This window comes from Ammospiza caudacuta, chromosome 4 (assembly GCF_027887145.1).
Source record: "Ammospiza caudacuta isolate bAmmCau1 chromosome 4, bAmmCau1.pri, whole genome shotgun sequence".
Classification (NCBI taxonomy): domain Eukaryota; kingdom Metazoa; phylum Chordata; class Aves; order Passeriformes; family Passerellidae; genus Ammospiza; species Ammospiza caudacuta.
Genome location: NC_080596.1, coordinates 74,441,025 through 74,456,293, shown reverse-complemented (window position 1 = coordinate 74,456,293; position 15,269 = coordinate 74,441,025). Strand labels below are relative to the sequence as shown.

The following is a 15,269-nucleotide window of genomic DNA, read 5'->3' as shown; positions in this document are numbered from 1 at the left end:
TTCCAAAGAAATTAACAAAGGAAACAAACAGAAATCAAATCCAAAATATCCATGTACCCATGGCCTGAGTCTTTTGAACTGCAAATAAATCACTCAGTGTTCAGAAATACACATTGAAGGGCAATGGAACAGAAACTGCCACTGCTTCTCAGAACATGGATCATTAGAATTAGGTTAATTAACACCTCAAAGCAAAATCTTGTAATTAGGGTATTATTTTTGTAATTAGGATTATTTTCTAGCTGTTCTAACTTTTGCAGACTGATGACACACGCAGCTAATGAAGTTAATGAAAAAGAAGAAAGTGAGTAAGGTTTTCAGATCACTCTGAAGAATGAAGCTAAGATGGATTGCAAACTTCAATATCCAAATTGCTCCCCAAGTCATTAGAAATATACATATTTAATCACAGAGGTGCTGCTCTAGTTTCTCTTTTCCCTAGCAAATCTGATCGATGACAGAAACTAAGGGAGGGAGGGATCGCTCCCTCCGTGATTCAGAAAGAGAGAAGACCCATTACTGCAGGGTTTTGTTCTTCCAGTAATTATTTTCCCAGTTTTATGACTCCTGGTGGACCTAAAGCACCTCACAGAGTTATTAAGGTTGGAAAAGACCTTTAAGATCAACAAGCCCAGCCATTAACTGAGGGCAGCTAAACCACAGCCTCAAGTGCCACACCCACATTTTTTGACCACTTCCAGAGATGGCGACTCCATTCCCTTCACAACTCTTTCCATGCAGAGATTTTCCCAAATATTCATTCTAAACCCCCCCCCGGTTTAGATTGGCCATTCCCTCTCCTCCTGTCTCCGTTCCCTGGCTGTCCCCTCCTGTCATGGAGAGGTGCAGAGCCACAAGGTCCCCCCCCTGATCCCCCTTTGCTCCAGGCTGAGCCCCTTCCCAGCTCCCTCAGCCCTTCCTGGTGCTCCAGACCCTTCCCCAGCTCTGTTCCCTTCCCTGGACTCTCTCCAGACCCTCCAAGTCTCTCTTGCCATGAGGGGCCCAAACTGACCCCAGGATCTAAAATGCCTCATGAGTGCCACACTTCAAAAATCCATCCAATTCTCCACCAAAGATTCAGGTAGCGCTGGGACATCGAGTTACTTGAGTGTGTCCAGAGGAGGACAACGAGACTAATAAGGGGCTTGGAGCACAAGCCATACGAAGAGCGACTGAGGGAGCTGGGGTTGTTCAGCCTGGAGAAAAGGAGACTTAGGGGCGACCTCATCGCTCTCTACAACTTCCTGAAGGGTGCCTGTGGTGAGCTGGGGGTCGGCCTCTTTCTCCGGGCGACAACAGACAGAACAAGAGGACACAGTCTCAAGCTGCGTCAAGGGAGATGCAAGTTAGAATTAAGAAGGAAATATTTCACAGTAAGAGTGGTCAGATACTGGAATCATTTACCCAGTGAGGTGGTGGAGTCATCATCCCTTGAAGAATTCAAAAAAAGACTGGATGTGGCCCTTGCTGCCATGATCTAGTTGAACAGTTAGAACATGGGTTGGATTTGATGATCTTATAGGTCTCTTCCAGTCTTGAACTTCTGTGTTTCTGTGATTCTGTGTTTTCCCATCTTTCCGGCTTGTATGTAATTTACCCTTTGTTTACATTTTATATTCACTAATCATTTTGTTCTCAAGGGAGAGGATTTTGTAGGATTAATAAAAAACCTTCACTGCAAGACAACATCTTGCTGATACACAAATATACACTGGTAAAGCCATAATACCCCTTAACTTACTAAGTTACTACTAGTCCTGCAAATCCTACTCCAAAATCCCTGATGAGGCTGTTTCGTGTTTGGATGTTCTATTTTCAGGGTGTGAATCCCATATTCTAGTTTAGTTTAGATCAGAATCATAAAATGTTATTTGCACAGTAAGTGGTACCAGAAATAGTCTCAAAATCTATACTGGCAGCAAATTTAAGACAATTTCTTTTTAATTGATAAGCTTTTGCATAGATGAAATGCATCCAAAGTCTTTAGGCTTCCATTAAAAGACAAAACCAAAATAATTCACATAATTCTTCTCTGATCTCATTCCAATTTGTCAATAGCTTTTTTGAGAAGGGGAAATCCTTCCAATAATAATCTCATTAACAAATACTATGTTACAACAATAAAAATGCTTAAATAAAATTTACTTCATACCCAGCACTGATGCACTTGAGGATCATTTTATCATGTTATGATGAGCTCACATTCAGCTGGATATTTGAAAATCCATTTTGAAGTTGCTGCTTAACAAACCATACCAAGACCCTGCTCATCCAGTACGTGACTAAAGTTTTTTCTTTAAATACATTTAATTCCCATTTAGTAATAATAAAAACATGTTTTTAAAGTTCCCCCACTACATTGGTATGACAAAAATATCCTTGACTTAGAACCATTCCAGTTATATAAATTATTATATTAGCACTTGTATCTGCTGGAGTAACTCTGAAGTCTTTAATTTAACCACAGGGAAAAAAAAATGTGTCAAAGACTTTGAGTAAATTTTATGTTATCAACAAGGATTTCTTTATCAGCCAAAATGAAAATCCATTTCTGATTTTGTATCAATGCCACTGCCTTTCAGTTATGCAACCAACTTTTAAAACATAAGGTGATACACCTGTCCTGCTTTAATCAGCTTTTTCAACATAAAAGAAAACTAATATAATTTGCTAATATATTTGTTAACCCTGAGAAATTTTGGAAGTGGCAGGCAGTTCACAAGATGTTTTGAAAAAAAACCCCAAACATAGAACTGCTTTTCAAGCAAACTGGGAAAAATCATCTAGAAATGCAACCAAAGCCAATTTTCCCTCAAAACCTTTAGATGCTCCCCTTCTGCAGGGATGACACAAATTAAATCAACAGGATTGTTAAGAACCTGCTGAGTTGTGGATTTGGGGACATGAAAAAGACTCAGCCCTGTTTCACTAGACCTCTCTACGCATCTTCAAGGACACAAGCAGAAGAAGAACACTTCAATAATTAGATTGATCCTCTTGATTAGAGTTTGGAAATCCCAGGCAAGAACATTTTCTGAAAAGCCTCCCATGAAAGCTGCCAGAAAACCATCTGCAGGAATAGAACTGGGTTAGAGAGCTGTCTAGACAAGTTCCAAAGATGCTATTTCAGGATAGAGGATGGAGACAGGATCAGGGACCTCCCTGGGCTCCAGCAATGAAGCTGCTCACACTAATTATTCCCTACAACTACAGGGAAGAGTCAGCCAGGCTGGACAGGGCTCAGAGCAACCTGGGACAGGGGAAGGTGTCCCTGCCCATGGCAGGGGGTTGGAACAAGATGATCTTTCATGTCCCTTCCAACCAAACCATTCTGCAAATAAAATTATTTTGTCTGTATCACAATAAAGACAAAAACACTTTCCGATAACCCCGAGCTGCTAATAATTGCCTAATGATGAAGAAAATTGAGGAGTTATCAAATGCATGGAGAATCCAGCATTTCACACAAAGAATTACAAATTAGAGCAGGTTCATTCTTGCCATGAGCTTTTTCAGTCACAGCTAATTGCACACCCAAGATGCTCCCAGCACAATCTGCATTTCCAGCTACGACACACCAGTGACAAATTTTCTCACCATCTTTCCACGCTGGCTTGTGCAGCAGGAGAAGAGAAAAAGCAGCCATCATATTGCCTTGCTCTGAGTTAAGAACCATCATTCCATAAAGCAGAGCATGGGAGTGATGGATGAGACCTAAATCCCTCTGAGTCCTCATTCTCCCCCTTGCAAATGCCAAGATGCACAAAATCCAAAGTACAAACACAAACACCTCTGAACAGCGAGTAAAATGAGAGGCACAGACTGACAAGGTCCAGATCTTACAGGACACTGCAGACCAAAAATAGCCTGCAGCTTTCAAGCACGGGAGAGTAAAAATAGAAATGACAAAATTTAGCTAAAGGTTCTCCTAGACAGCACAAAAAGACTCCACGCTGAGAGGATCCCAACTAGAGCTGGCACGAATGTTACTGAAACAATGGCAAACAAGAAACAGGCATGTGAAGAGTGCAGTAGATGCCTCTCTAATGGTTAAAAAAACATCCTGAAGTAAAAAGGCAGCTGGCAGTTCTCAGCTCAGGAATTATTTCAAGCAATACATAGTAGAGACTCAGGACAAGAGCAAACGGCACAAGTTGTGCCCTGGAAGGTTTAGATTGGATATCAAGGAAATTTTCTTCACTGGAAGGTTGGTCAAGCACAAGAACAGGCTGCCCAGGGCAGTGATGGAGTCTCCATCCCTGGCATGATTTAAAAATTGTGTGGATGTGGCACTTGGGGACAGGGTCAGTGGTGGCCTTGGCAGTGCTGGGGAACAGTTGGACTCAATTATCTTAGAGGGTTTTTTCCACTTAAACAATCGTATGCTTCTATAATGCTGGAGAAAGAAAGGAGGATTCTCTTCCTAGTCAAGATAATAACTTCATAAAAATGTTTGAAATTCAGCTTCAGAGAGAAAGACGTTCCATATTCGTCTTGTGGTATGATTTGACTTTGTCTCCACAACACGGATCAGCCATCAGCCAATCCATGCACAGTCCAATCTCCCACACCTCCTGAAACACCACGGATTTGGGACTGATCTGACAGAAAGAGCCTAAACAAGAATTAATTTCTACTACTGGGAGAACAGTCAAGTTCAGGTAAAAAAAAAAAAAAAAGAATACTGACCTAATATTAACCTTATTATACAACTGAATTGAGCATGAATAATGAAAAAATAACCCTTTATAATTCACTTTTCCTTAGGTCTGTCTTGAAGGCAACTTCAGCTGAATCCAGCTATCAAATAAATGGCTGGAGAACTCAGTGCAATTACTGAAACAAGTGCAACAGGTATCAGGCATGAAGTGTTCCATGACCCACCTTCTCCCCAACTTGTTTGAAATATGCAAAGACATTCACCCTACAAAAGTAAAGCTGTTGTTCAAATGCAGCTGACAAGATTAATAAATAACGTCTTTCTCATGGAAAAAAGCACACCAGATTTAGGGTTCAAATACAATAAAACCAAGGTTCACCAAATGTAAGTAATATCCAATTAATTGGAATTGTTGGGAATAGAGTTATGTTTATATATTTAGGCAATATAGAAATTTACCTATTTCCCAAACATAGAGTACAAGAGATTGGATTAGTCCTAAGTTCATGAATAATAACATCAGCCATTATTATTTTGATCTCCTACATAAACAACACAAAATGAAACTAGTTGTGGTTTAATCCAATGACTTACTTATTTCATAGGTATAGGCAATTAATGTTACTGAGTGATACTATTGTTTTTAAAAATGGAAAATCATTAATCACTTATTTTAGTCTGTTTTATGACAGACTGTTGCTTCCTTTAAGATGCTGTAACTGGCATTTAAATTTACTGGGAAAAACCCACAAAACATGCACTGCAATCAGAACTGTCTCTCTCCAGCAAATCTAGAAGGACCAAAGTGTGTCACACTGAAGGAAAACAGAATCAGTCACAAACAATCTGCAACAGGAACACTCACCATTATTTGTGCTGTTGTTAAAACTCTGAAATAATAACTAACAGCCCAAAAATGTAAAGATCCTAAAAGGCACAACTGCTGCATGGTTCTGGTAATAAAGGCACAGTTGTAAACAGCCACATAGGCTGAATATTCAAAATTCCTAGGCAAAACTAATGAAAAGAACCACAGATTGACATTAGAAAATTTAAATCTTAGCAACAGAGAAAATCTCATCTTCTCATCTTTAAAAACATGACACAGCTCCTTCATCTTTTCATCTGCTTGTACATACATGATTATTTTTTGGTATTTTTCAACAAACAATTGCATGGATGTTGGTGGTTTACAGTTGGCAATTATTTCTTTTCTCTTCTTAACATATATATATTGCATTCATATTCATATTTAAATACCACTCAAAACCAACAGCAACAAAAAAAAATCCCCTGACTCCTTATGGATAACCTCCAAAAATCTTATTTTTCAGCTATACATAAAATATCACATAACTGCAGTTAAAACCTTCTTAAAAATGTAATTCTTTTCTCTTAGGAAAACCACCCACAATCTAACAAATAAAATTGCAACCCACTTGGTAACTCTGCAGGAAGGTGAGAGTAATAGGCAGCAACCCTTTAGAATACATTTTAGTTGTATATTTCTGTATAAACATGTAATGGAATTAAAAATTATTAGATTCATAGTAAAACAAAAGGTCAGAAAAAAAAGCTAGCTATAAAGACAATTACCTTATGCTTTTAGCTAATTGTGACACTAAAGCCAAAGGAAATAAACACATTTCAATTAGTAATTTCAACCCAGAGGAGAATAGAAATTCTAATGATTTCTTTCCAGCACATATTTCTTAGAAAAACTCAGTAATGGCAAGTTAATAAATGACATGACAGGCCCTGCCTGCTCCTCTTCCACCATGACAACAAGCACTGGGAACGGGGTACCCCAGCCAGTTCCAATCCTCTCACATCTCTGACAGCCACACAAACTTTTAATTAGTTTGCTAGTTCAGGTCTTCCTAGAATAAATGCAGTTCTGTCATTTCTAATGCATTCTCATGATCAGTTAATGGATTTTTTAATTTCTTTTTTTTTTTTTTTTTTTTTTTTGCCTGCAGCTCAGACAACCTTCTTGTCTTCTAATTTCTTCTAAATCAGTTCCTAGGTTATCCATATTTTCTCATCTGGAACACTAATGAGCTTGTCTAAAATTCACTTTTAATGCACCATTCTCCTACCCTGACTCACTGAGGTGTTCTTTGTCAAACCCACAAATCACATTCCTGCATTACTCTCCAAACTATCAGGAGAGACCTGTGGTGTTTGTGAGGGTCCCCAGGATGAGGGGAGAGATGAGAATCTGACTCCATATTCTCAGAAGGCTGATTTATTATACTATTATATCAATATTATATCAATATCATATCAAAGAATGCTATACTAAACTATACTAAAAGGAAGAGAAAGGAGACATCAGAAGGCTTCACAAGAATGAAGAATAAAAACCCATGACTGACTCAGAGTCTGACACAGCTGGCTCTGATTGGCCATTAAGAAAAAACAATTCACATGGAACCAAACATTCACCCATTGGTGAGCAATGTCCAAGCCACATTCCAAAGCAGCAAACACGGAGCAGCAATCAAATAATTATTGTTTTCATTCCTCTCAGCTTCCCAGGAGAAAATCCTGGGCAAAGAGGATTTTTCAGAAAATATAACGTTGACAGAGACCAGTGGATGTGCATGATCTGCAAATCTGTCAGTCATGTGCCTACACATACACTGAGTTCAGGGTCTAAGTTCACAGATACAAAGGACTAAATTAGCACTTTTGGAGCCCTAAAACTTGTGTACAACAATTTCCAGTTTTTCTAGCATTGTCCAAAATCATACACAGCACAGAGAACAAGAAGGTACTCTGATTATTCAAATGCAAATGCCAAAATGAAACATGAATTTGTCCTGCTGGTGCTGGAAATCACAGGATCAGAAAAATTTTGGCTGTAGGGGGGTCAAGATTTATTCTGCTCCAAACTGCTGTTCAAAATTCCTCTACACCTCCCTGAAAGGAGGTTGTGCCAAGGTGGGGATTGGCCTCTTCCTCCAGACAAGCAGCAAAAGAATGAGAGGACATGGCCTGGAGTTCTGGCCAGGTGGGAAATCAGGAGGAGTTTCCTCACTGAAAGGGTGGTCAGGCATTGGAACTGCCCAGGGAGGTCTGGAGTCCCCATCCCTGGAGGTGTCCAAGGAATGGCTGGACGTGGCACTCAGTGCTCTGGGCTGGGGACAAGGTGGGGACAGGGCACAGGTTGGACTCCATGATCTTGGAGGGCTTTTCCAAGCTGAATTATTCCATGGAAGTAGGACTGCCTCCAAAGGCTGCCCAGGAACTTCTGTGAAAGTTCTGCTACATTTTGTGGCCATCAAACCTCTCTCTTCTATCCAGTAACATGTTCCAATGACTTATGGAAGAACTTCCCACCTCCAAGACCTCCTTGTTAAGCAGCTCATTTGAATCCACAAGTGCTCTTCAGAGCTCAAACTGAATGAGATTAAATACCTATACATTTATCTATTTATTTATTTGCCAAGATAAAGTTTCAAATTAGATGTTCTCTCTCTCTCTCAGGAAGGAAATTGCTTTGAAACTTTTTAAGGAGATCCCAATCTATTTGCACGTGCCATCTTGTGGAGGCTGCCACGGCACAGGCAAACCAGAGATTATTCATGACCTGAGCAGACTGCAAATGCTATTTCAGGCAAAGGAAAAAAAAAGAAAAAAAAAAAAGCACCTTCAAAACTGGGATGATCCTTAACTTATCTGAGAAAAAACAGAAAGAGCAGCTGAACAAGCCTCAGCTAGAAATGCAACAGATAAAGGCAATCTGAAGGTAACACATTTTTCATCACTTGGAGCTTTCGTGATTACATTTGTGTGGCTCATATAAAACAGGTTTTAGCCAAACATACTCCACTGGAATCAATGTAGAGGGAAAAAAAGCAAATCTACTTATTTCCCTAATACAAAAAATCAAATCACATGTTCAAAAAGGAGGTTTTTATTTTATTTATTCATTTTATCTAGAAGCCTATGAAAACAAGAAATCAGAATGGAAATATTCATATAAGTTGAATAAAACAATAGCCTAACATTTGTCTACCCTCTCTTGACAGCATTTTATTTTCCCTAGTCTCCTTGACACACTGCTAAAATAGAAACACATAGTTGCTCATCAAAATACAATCTTGGGAACATGAGTTTTTATCATTGAAGAAATCCAAGTCCTGGAGCTCAGCTTGTAATTTCTTGATTTGCATTTGCTCAAGTGTGCTATGAAACAGAGGTGTAGCTGAGCCCAAAGTTAACCCAGCCCCTGGTGAAAATGTGAATCTACAATGGAACTCCCGGGCTGATGTTTTCTCTTCTCTGGGTAAAGCAGGGGAAAATAAAGCAAAAGGAGAACAGGAAATTCCTCACAGAGGACACAACAACTTGGGTTTCACAACAGGGTTTGGTTGCTGATGCTGATCAGTAGCAGAATAACAAAGAACTGGCTGCCTCATTTTCACATGGTTTCACAGTGAATTCAGAATTTTAGTCTGTCTTTCATACCAAGAACAAAATTATCAGGGTTTATAATGGAAGTTAAATACCATGTTATCACCATGTGGAACGAAAGAACAAACTCTCTGCCATGAATCTGTAAAGTCATTAGAGTTAGAAACTTTCATGTCCAGAATAATTTGTAGAGAAGTAACAATTTTTTTTCAAAAACAAAGAAAAACAACCAGCTTTGGAAAGTGGAAAATGACTCACTGAAAGAGCAGAGAAACCATAGAGAGACATCATTTGGGGGGAATTAAAGAAGCAGCTTTCCCTTATTAACAGCAACTCAGAAACAAAAAGGCACCAGGCCTCTACAAACACTCCATAAAAACCAGTTTTAATAGTTTCTGTAATTTGGATGGTTGGTTTTGGTTTGTTTTCATTTTGAGGCTGTCTTTCATGGTGAAATAACAAGCCAGAAGCATGTCTCAGTCAGACCCCTATCTCAGACTGACTGTTTGTGAAATTTCTAAATTGCTTTATAAGACAGACATAAGCAAATAGCTGTTGCTACTGTATTCCTGCTCACATTTTGAGACTATAAATTATTTAGAACAAGAGCCTCTAAACATGTTTGAGCAAAGCTTTCCAACAGAGATCACGAACAAAAACCACTCATGTTTTTATTATCAAATACTATTAAGATAATTATGTAAAGAGAGTAAATACAGCATCAGGCTGAAGGAAGAAACAAAACAAACCAAAGACACTTGCCTGGGTAACAAGTGGCTCCAATAGCCTCTCTACTGTGAGAGTCCTGATTTCCAAACTTTTGGGGTCCCATTTCAGAATGATAGGTGATGTTGCAGAAGTCATACTCCCTGGAACAGATAAAATCACACAGCATGAGAATTATTACTTCAATATCCACACACTGCAGAGCATTTATTTAAAGAATAAATATATATAGCCACATATTAAATACTTCTCCATAGTATTGCTGGTGTTCCTGTGCTCCCAAGAACTCCCAGGAGCATCACTGCCATATCCTATGGGTGTTATTAGAGGTTTATATTCCAAATTATTCCTGTATCTCCAGAACCACAGCAGATGGGTATGTCCTGAAGGGACCACATCCCATGGAGGGCACAAGCAGGAGCAGGTTTATCCTGAAGGACTTTATCCCACAAAGAGACCCCAAAATGGAGCAGGGGAAAAGAGTGAGGAAGTTTTATGAACTTACTACAACCCCCATATTCCCCTGCACCACCCCAGCATGAGAGGCAAGGAACTGGAAGAGTCAGAAGTGGAATAAAACAAATTCAACAACTCTGTTCAGATTTTTGAATCAAACTTCCCCCCCGTATTCAGCATTTCTTAATTCTTCATCAAGAAGAGGAGTACTCATTTAAAGACAAAACAGATTCTCCAGACCACCTTAGGCTTAAAAGCTTAAACAAAGCCCAAAATGAAGACAACAGCAAATTGCTGTCATTTTATTCACCATTTCAGGTTTTCGTGTAATTTTCTTAACAGTTGAATTCATTTTAGAAATTCCAGACACAGAGAAGTCCAGCTGTCAGGCTGTAAGAGACATCCAGTGCACCTCACTGAGCTGCAAAGGGATTTAAGTATTTGGTGACAAGCAAAGCCACATGTAAATTAACCTGTCCACCAAACCCAAGAAGACAGAAAAATCAAATGAAAAAAAATGTTCACTTCAAATAATTCCGATTTAAATATTTATTTCAAAATTAAAATGAAAAATTAGAAATCCTGTAAACCATGAGAACTCTTAACAGGTAAAGACAAACCAGTAATATCATACTGGATATCATGTGAGATTCAAGTCAGGCTCCTCTGCATACAATATCCCAAAAGTCTTAAATTGTTTTCTTCAGAAAGCAATTTTAGTACTTTTAACTTGGCAACTTTGGCATTTTATCTTAGCATTTTTAATCAATAAGCTAATTTCAGTACTAAAACTTACAAATAAATAAATGAATTAATCACCACCATAATAAAGGGAACAAAATCAAAAGAAACTCATCTATTGCTCCTTGAATCACAATCCACTTCATGAATTCAGCAAAGCACTTACTCAGGATTTAGCAGCATTATCCAGTACATACAAAATAAATTTTACTGCTCTACTCAGGAGAGTGTCTGGAGGAATCACTATCAATCAATATAAACAGGCTGGTGAGTCTCTGCAGAAGATTCTCACTGGGTTTAAATACTTGCTCAAAAAGAGAGGCATATCTGAACTCCCTGATCAATATATTTATAAATCACATATAAAACCATCATTAGCCTCCTCTCACTTGCAAACATTTGGTAACAGAATTATCAGATAATATCTAGTGAGTGCTAAAATCACTATTATTCAGTTTCCAGTCTTCCACAGAAACCCATTAGGTTTCATGTTTTACAGTGCTGAAAACACCCAGGCGTGATTAAAGCAAATTGTGAGACAGTTTCTAGTTGCTGTAAACATGGGTGATGGGGGAGCTATTGTTTTTCCAACAGATAATATTCAATTATCTTTCAGATCCTGTTCCTTTTTTATATAAAGTTGGTTGCCACTTCAGTTGGTCCCTGGAATTAAAAAAATAAACTTGAAGTAGACAATTACTCTAATTGATTAATTACAAGTTAGGATATTTTCAAATGTGTCACAGTCTTTTCACTAAGCACACTTCTCCTCACTAACTATTAACAGGAGTACTCAAACTTGTCATAATTCAAAAACAAATTCAAAGCTGTGCCATAGTCCAGAGCCTACAAAAGCAAATTCACTTCAGTGGATGGTAGTCATGCAGGTGATACTAAAAATAACCTGGGTGATCACTTGTTACAGCCAGAATATAACCTTTACTAAAAAATAAAACAAATATCCCTCAGAACTCAAAGGGTGATCCTATTCTAATTTTTATTACTTTTTCTTTTACTTATTATTAATAAATTTTTCTTTATACCCTTTTAAAATGTTAAACCTACTTTATTTTTCCTAATCCTGCCTCTCAACAAAAAATAGATAGACTAACAATTAGCGAACACTAAATCCACCACAGCAGCTTTCAAATATAAAAAGGGAACACGCAAGAAAAAATCTTATTAAAAACTTGCGGCAGTTTTTCATTTGCAGTCAAATCTACACCACAACAGCAAATAAGAAAAAAGTAAAATTAATGTATTTTTCTCAACAATCCTTCAGTTGCTGTCACAACAGCAATTTTAAATGACAAGACTAAAGAGAAGTTACCTGCCCAAGTGTTTATGTAAGAATAGATGGAGTGTTTCTTCCTTGCAATTTCTGCACTGAACTTCCTACAACAAACAGGCAAACAGGGACTGCTCAGTTGGATAAAGGACAGGATGCTCAGAGTATTTTATGACTATTTGACCAAATATTCCCCAGAAGTAGCTTTAAGTACTCCACTGAAAGGAAATATAATTTAATAGTGCTGTAATACTACTGCCATAGAAGTATACAGACATTGCAGTCTTAATCCTGAAACTAGCTCCAGACTTCCTTCAAGAATATATTTTCGGAATTCTTTTGCCTGTGTTTCTTCTTCCTTGAGCATATGCCAAAATGTCTCTCTTGTTCTAAGCTTTTAGCTTTTCCTAAATACAGCAGCACAGAAATGTTGCTATCCAGCTCAGTAATGTTCAGTGTGAGCATTTGTTTAGCCAGTCTGTCTCCAAAGCCTATCTGTAAAGAAAATCAGTATTTACTTTAGCAAATACTAACAAGTATTTACTTGGACAAGTGGAACAAGCGGAGCCAAAATCCACATCTGTCACCGTCACATTTTCTGGAAAAATCCCTTTGCCCAGGATTTTTCTCCTGGGAAGCTGGGAAGCCTCAGAGAAAAAATGAAAACAGTTCTTATCTCATTTGCTTCTCCTGTGTTGTGCTCACATGTGGAATGTGTTTGGAGATTGTTTACCCACAGCTGACTTTCATTGGTTTCATGTGAATTGTTTTGATTTAATGACCAATCAGGGCCAAGCTGTGTCAGGACTCTGGAAGGAGTCACGAGTTTTCATTATTATCTTTTTAGCCTTCTGTAAGTATCCTTTCTGTATTCTTTAGTGTAGTTTAGTATAGCATTCTTTTATGTAACATAGTATCATAAAATAATAAATTACCCTTCTAAGAACACACAGTCAGATTCACCATTCCTGCCCTTATCTGGGAACCCCGCAAATACAAGACCCAGCAGCAGAATTCTCCATTATATACCAGTCCCCAGAATTGTAACCCCACACCACCCTTGCCACCAGCCTCTTCACACAGCATAATTTTACTTTTTGGAACATCCTACGAACGCAAAATGTTCAGCATGTGGAATTGTTTGTCTGTCACTCTACAACTCCCTGGTTTTCCTCCACAACAGAGCCACTCTCCCTGTGACTCACACAGAGATTTCTGAGGGTCAAAGCTGCTCACGAGTGACTGCAGCTCCAACTTAAGAGTAAAAATATTTAAAATCTACATCGGCAAAAGCAACGTTTGCTGAAGCAAAGTGATAATTTTTTTAGAAATATAAACATTGCCAGTCTTGAGCAGACCTCCAGCTGTTAGTCCAGCTCACATCTGCAATGCAGACACGAAAGACAGATGGTAAACATTTCATCCAGAATAAAGTAAAAACCCCTTCCACCTGACTCATAGCAAAGCTGTAGGATTAATCAGCTGGCAGGAGTAAATTGGCAATGCTGGCAGATCAAGTCTGTACTTCCAACACACTACTTGCTACTGCAAGGCAAAAAATTATATTTATTAGTGGAAGAAAGATGTCCAGCAAGGTTGAGAAGCAGTAAGGTGAGAGGAGTCAAAAGGCTAAATAGAAATAATTTAGCAAAATAGTAATAATCTGTCCAAATAGTAAAGTTAAAAGACTAATTTTTTACTCAATAATAATACTCAATATTTAATACCTAATGCTTAAGGCATTTACATGGAGGAGTGAAGAAAATCTGCATTACATCTGATTCTCCATCAGTCACCACTCCCCATGTCCAGATCAATGGGGCAATTCCACAAATGCTTTAAACCCGTCTGATCCCCCAGCTCAGCTCCTCCTGCAGGTTTCCAACCTCCTCCCTTGGTGAATTCCACCAGGAGCAGAACCTGCCTGGACAGTAATTCACCCTGCCATGCTCACAGCAGCACAGGGAACAACCAAAGCCCTGAGAAGAGCAGCACAGGTGGAGGGCAGGGCAGCCTCTCCAGACACAAACTGGTTTAAGATGAGTTAAAAACACAGCCTGCACTTCCTTGGTTCTCATCTGAAGATTGAGAACCACGTCAAAACAAACACCTCTCTGCACAGAGACAGACTTCTGCCAGGAATATGGAATTCCTTCCAGCAGGATACACAAGCCCTTGAGACAGACAGAGAGGAAAAAAAAAAAAAAAAACCAACTGACTGATTTCACAGACATTTGCTTCACTGGGAGGTGGAAATCTAAACACATGAATGGTTATACCCTTGAGTCTGCCTACAGAGAATAACAGCGTTTAGAGATGCACGAGCTGGCTCTGGATTAGCTCAGGCACAGGGCAGGCAGGAGCACAGGACAAACCAGCTCAGAAATCAGAAATCCTACAAACACACACAGCCCTGGAGAGCCCAGCCCTGGCTGACCTGGCTGGCAGAGAGCTGCACTGATATATTTATATACATAAACCTATATATCCATAGCCAAGATCCTGTTCCCTGACATTTATCTGCAGTGCTGAGCAATGCAGCTGCACCTCTGCTCTGACCTGAGCAGCAGAAAGTGAAGCTGCAAGAGCTCTGATCCTCAAGGGAGCCTGGTTTCCAGCACAATTCCCAATCCATTTGCTCATTCTCTGCCTCCATTCAGACAAGAATACAAATAGAGACAGAAGGACAAAAAGCAGCAGCACATAACAATTACAGGGAAAGGAAATAAAGCAGAAATGCTAAGAGGACAGACTTACTACGAGGAGTAAAAGTGCAGTGGGAAAGGGAATGGAGAACATGCCTTTCAGCAGATAAAAAGGTCTTATCATTAGTCAATGACAGCCCAGCACAGCCTCCAGCAGATCTGGCTGAAACAATCAGAGCTCAAGTGGGAACTTCCCATCACCTTGCTTAAATAAGTGGAGAAAGGAAAAAACTAATAAACAGAGCAGGATGGTTTGGAGGAGTATAAGGAG

General features: G+C 39.0%; 1 protein-coding gene across 4 annotated transcripts in view; it reads right to left on the bottom strand.

Moving 5' to 3' along the window:
- Positions 1-15,269, bottom strand: part of CTNNA2 (catenin alpha 2) — a 483,346-nt gene that overhangs the window by 414,830 nt on the left and 53,247 nt on the right. For all 4 annotated transcript variants that reach the window (XM_058803073.1, XM_058803075.1, XM_058803076.1 and 1 more), the window contains exon 2: positions 9,845-9,951. In XM_058803073.1, the coding sequence (XP_058659056.1) occupies positions 9,845-9,946 (102 nt within the window). In that variant the 5' untranslated portion in view covers positions 9,947-9,951. The remainder of the gene's footprint in view (positions 1-9,844; positions 9,952-15,269) is intronic.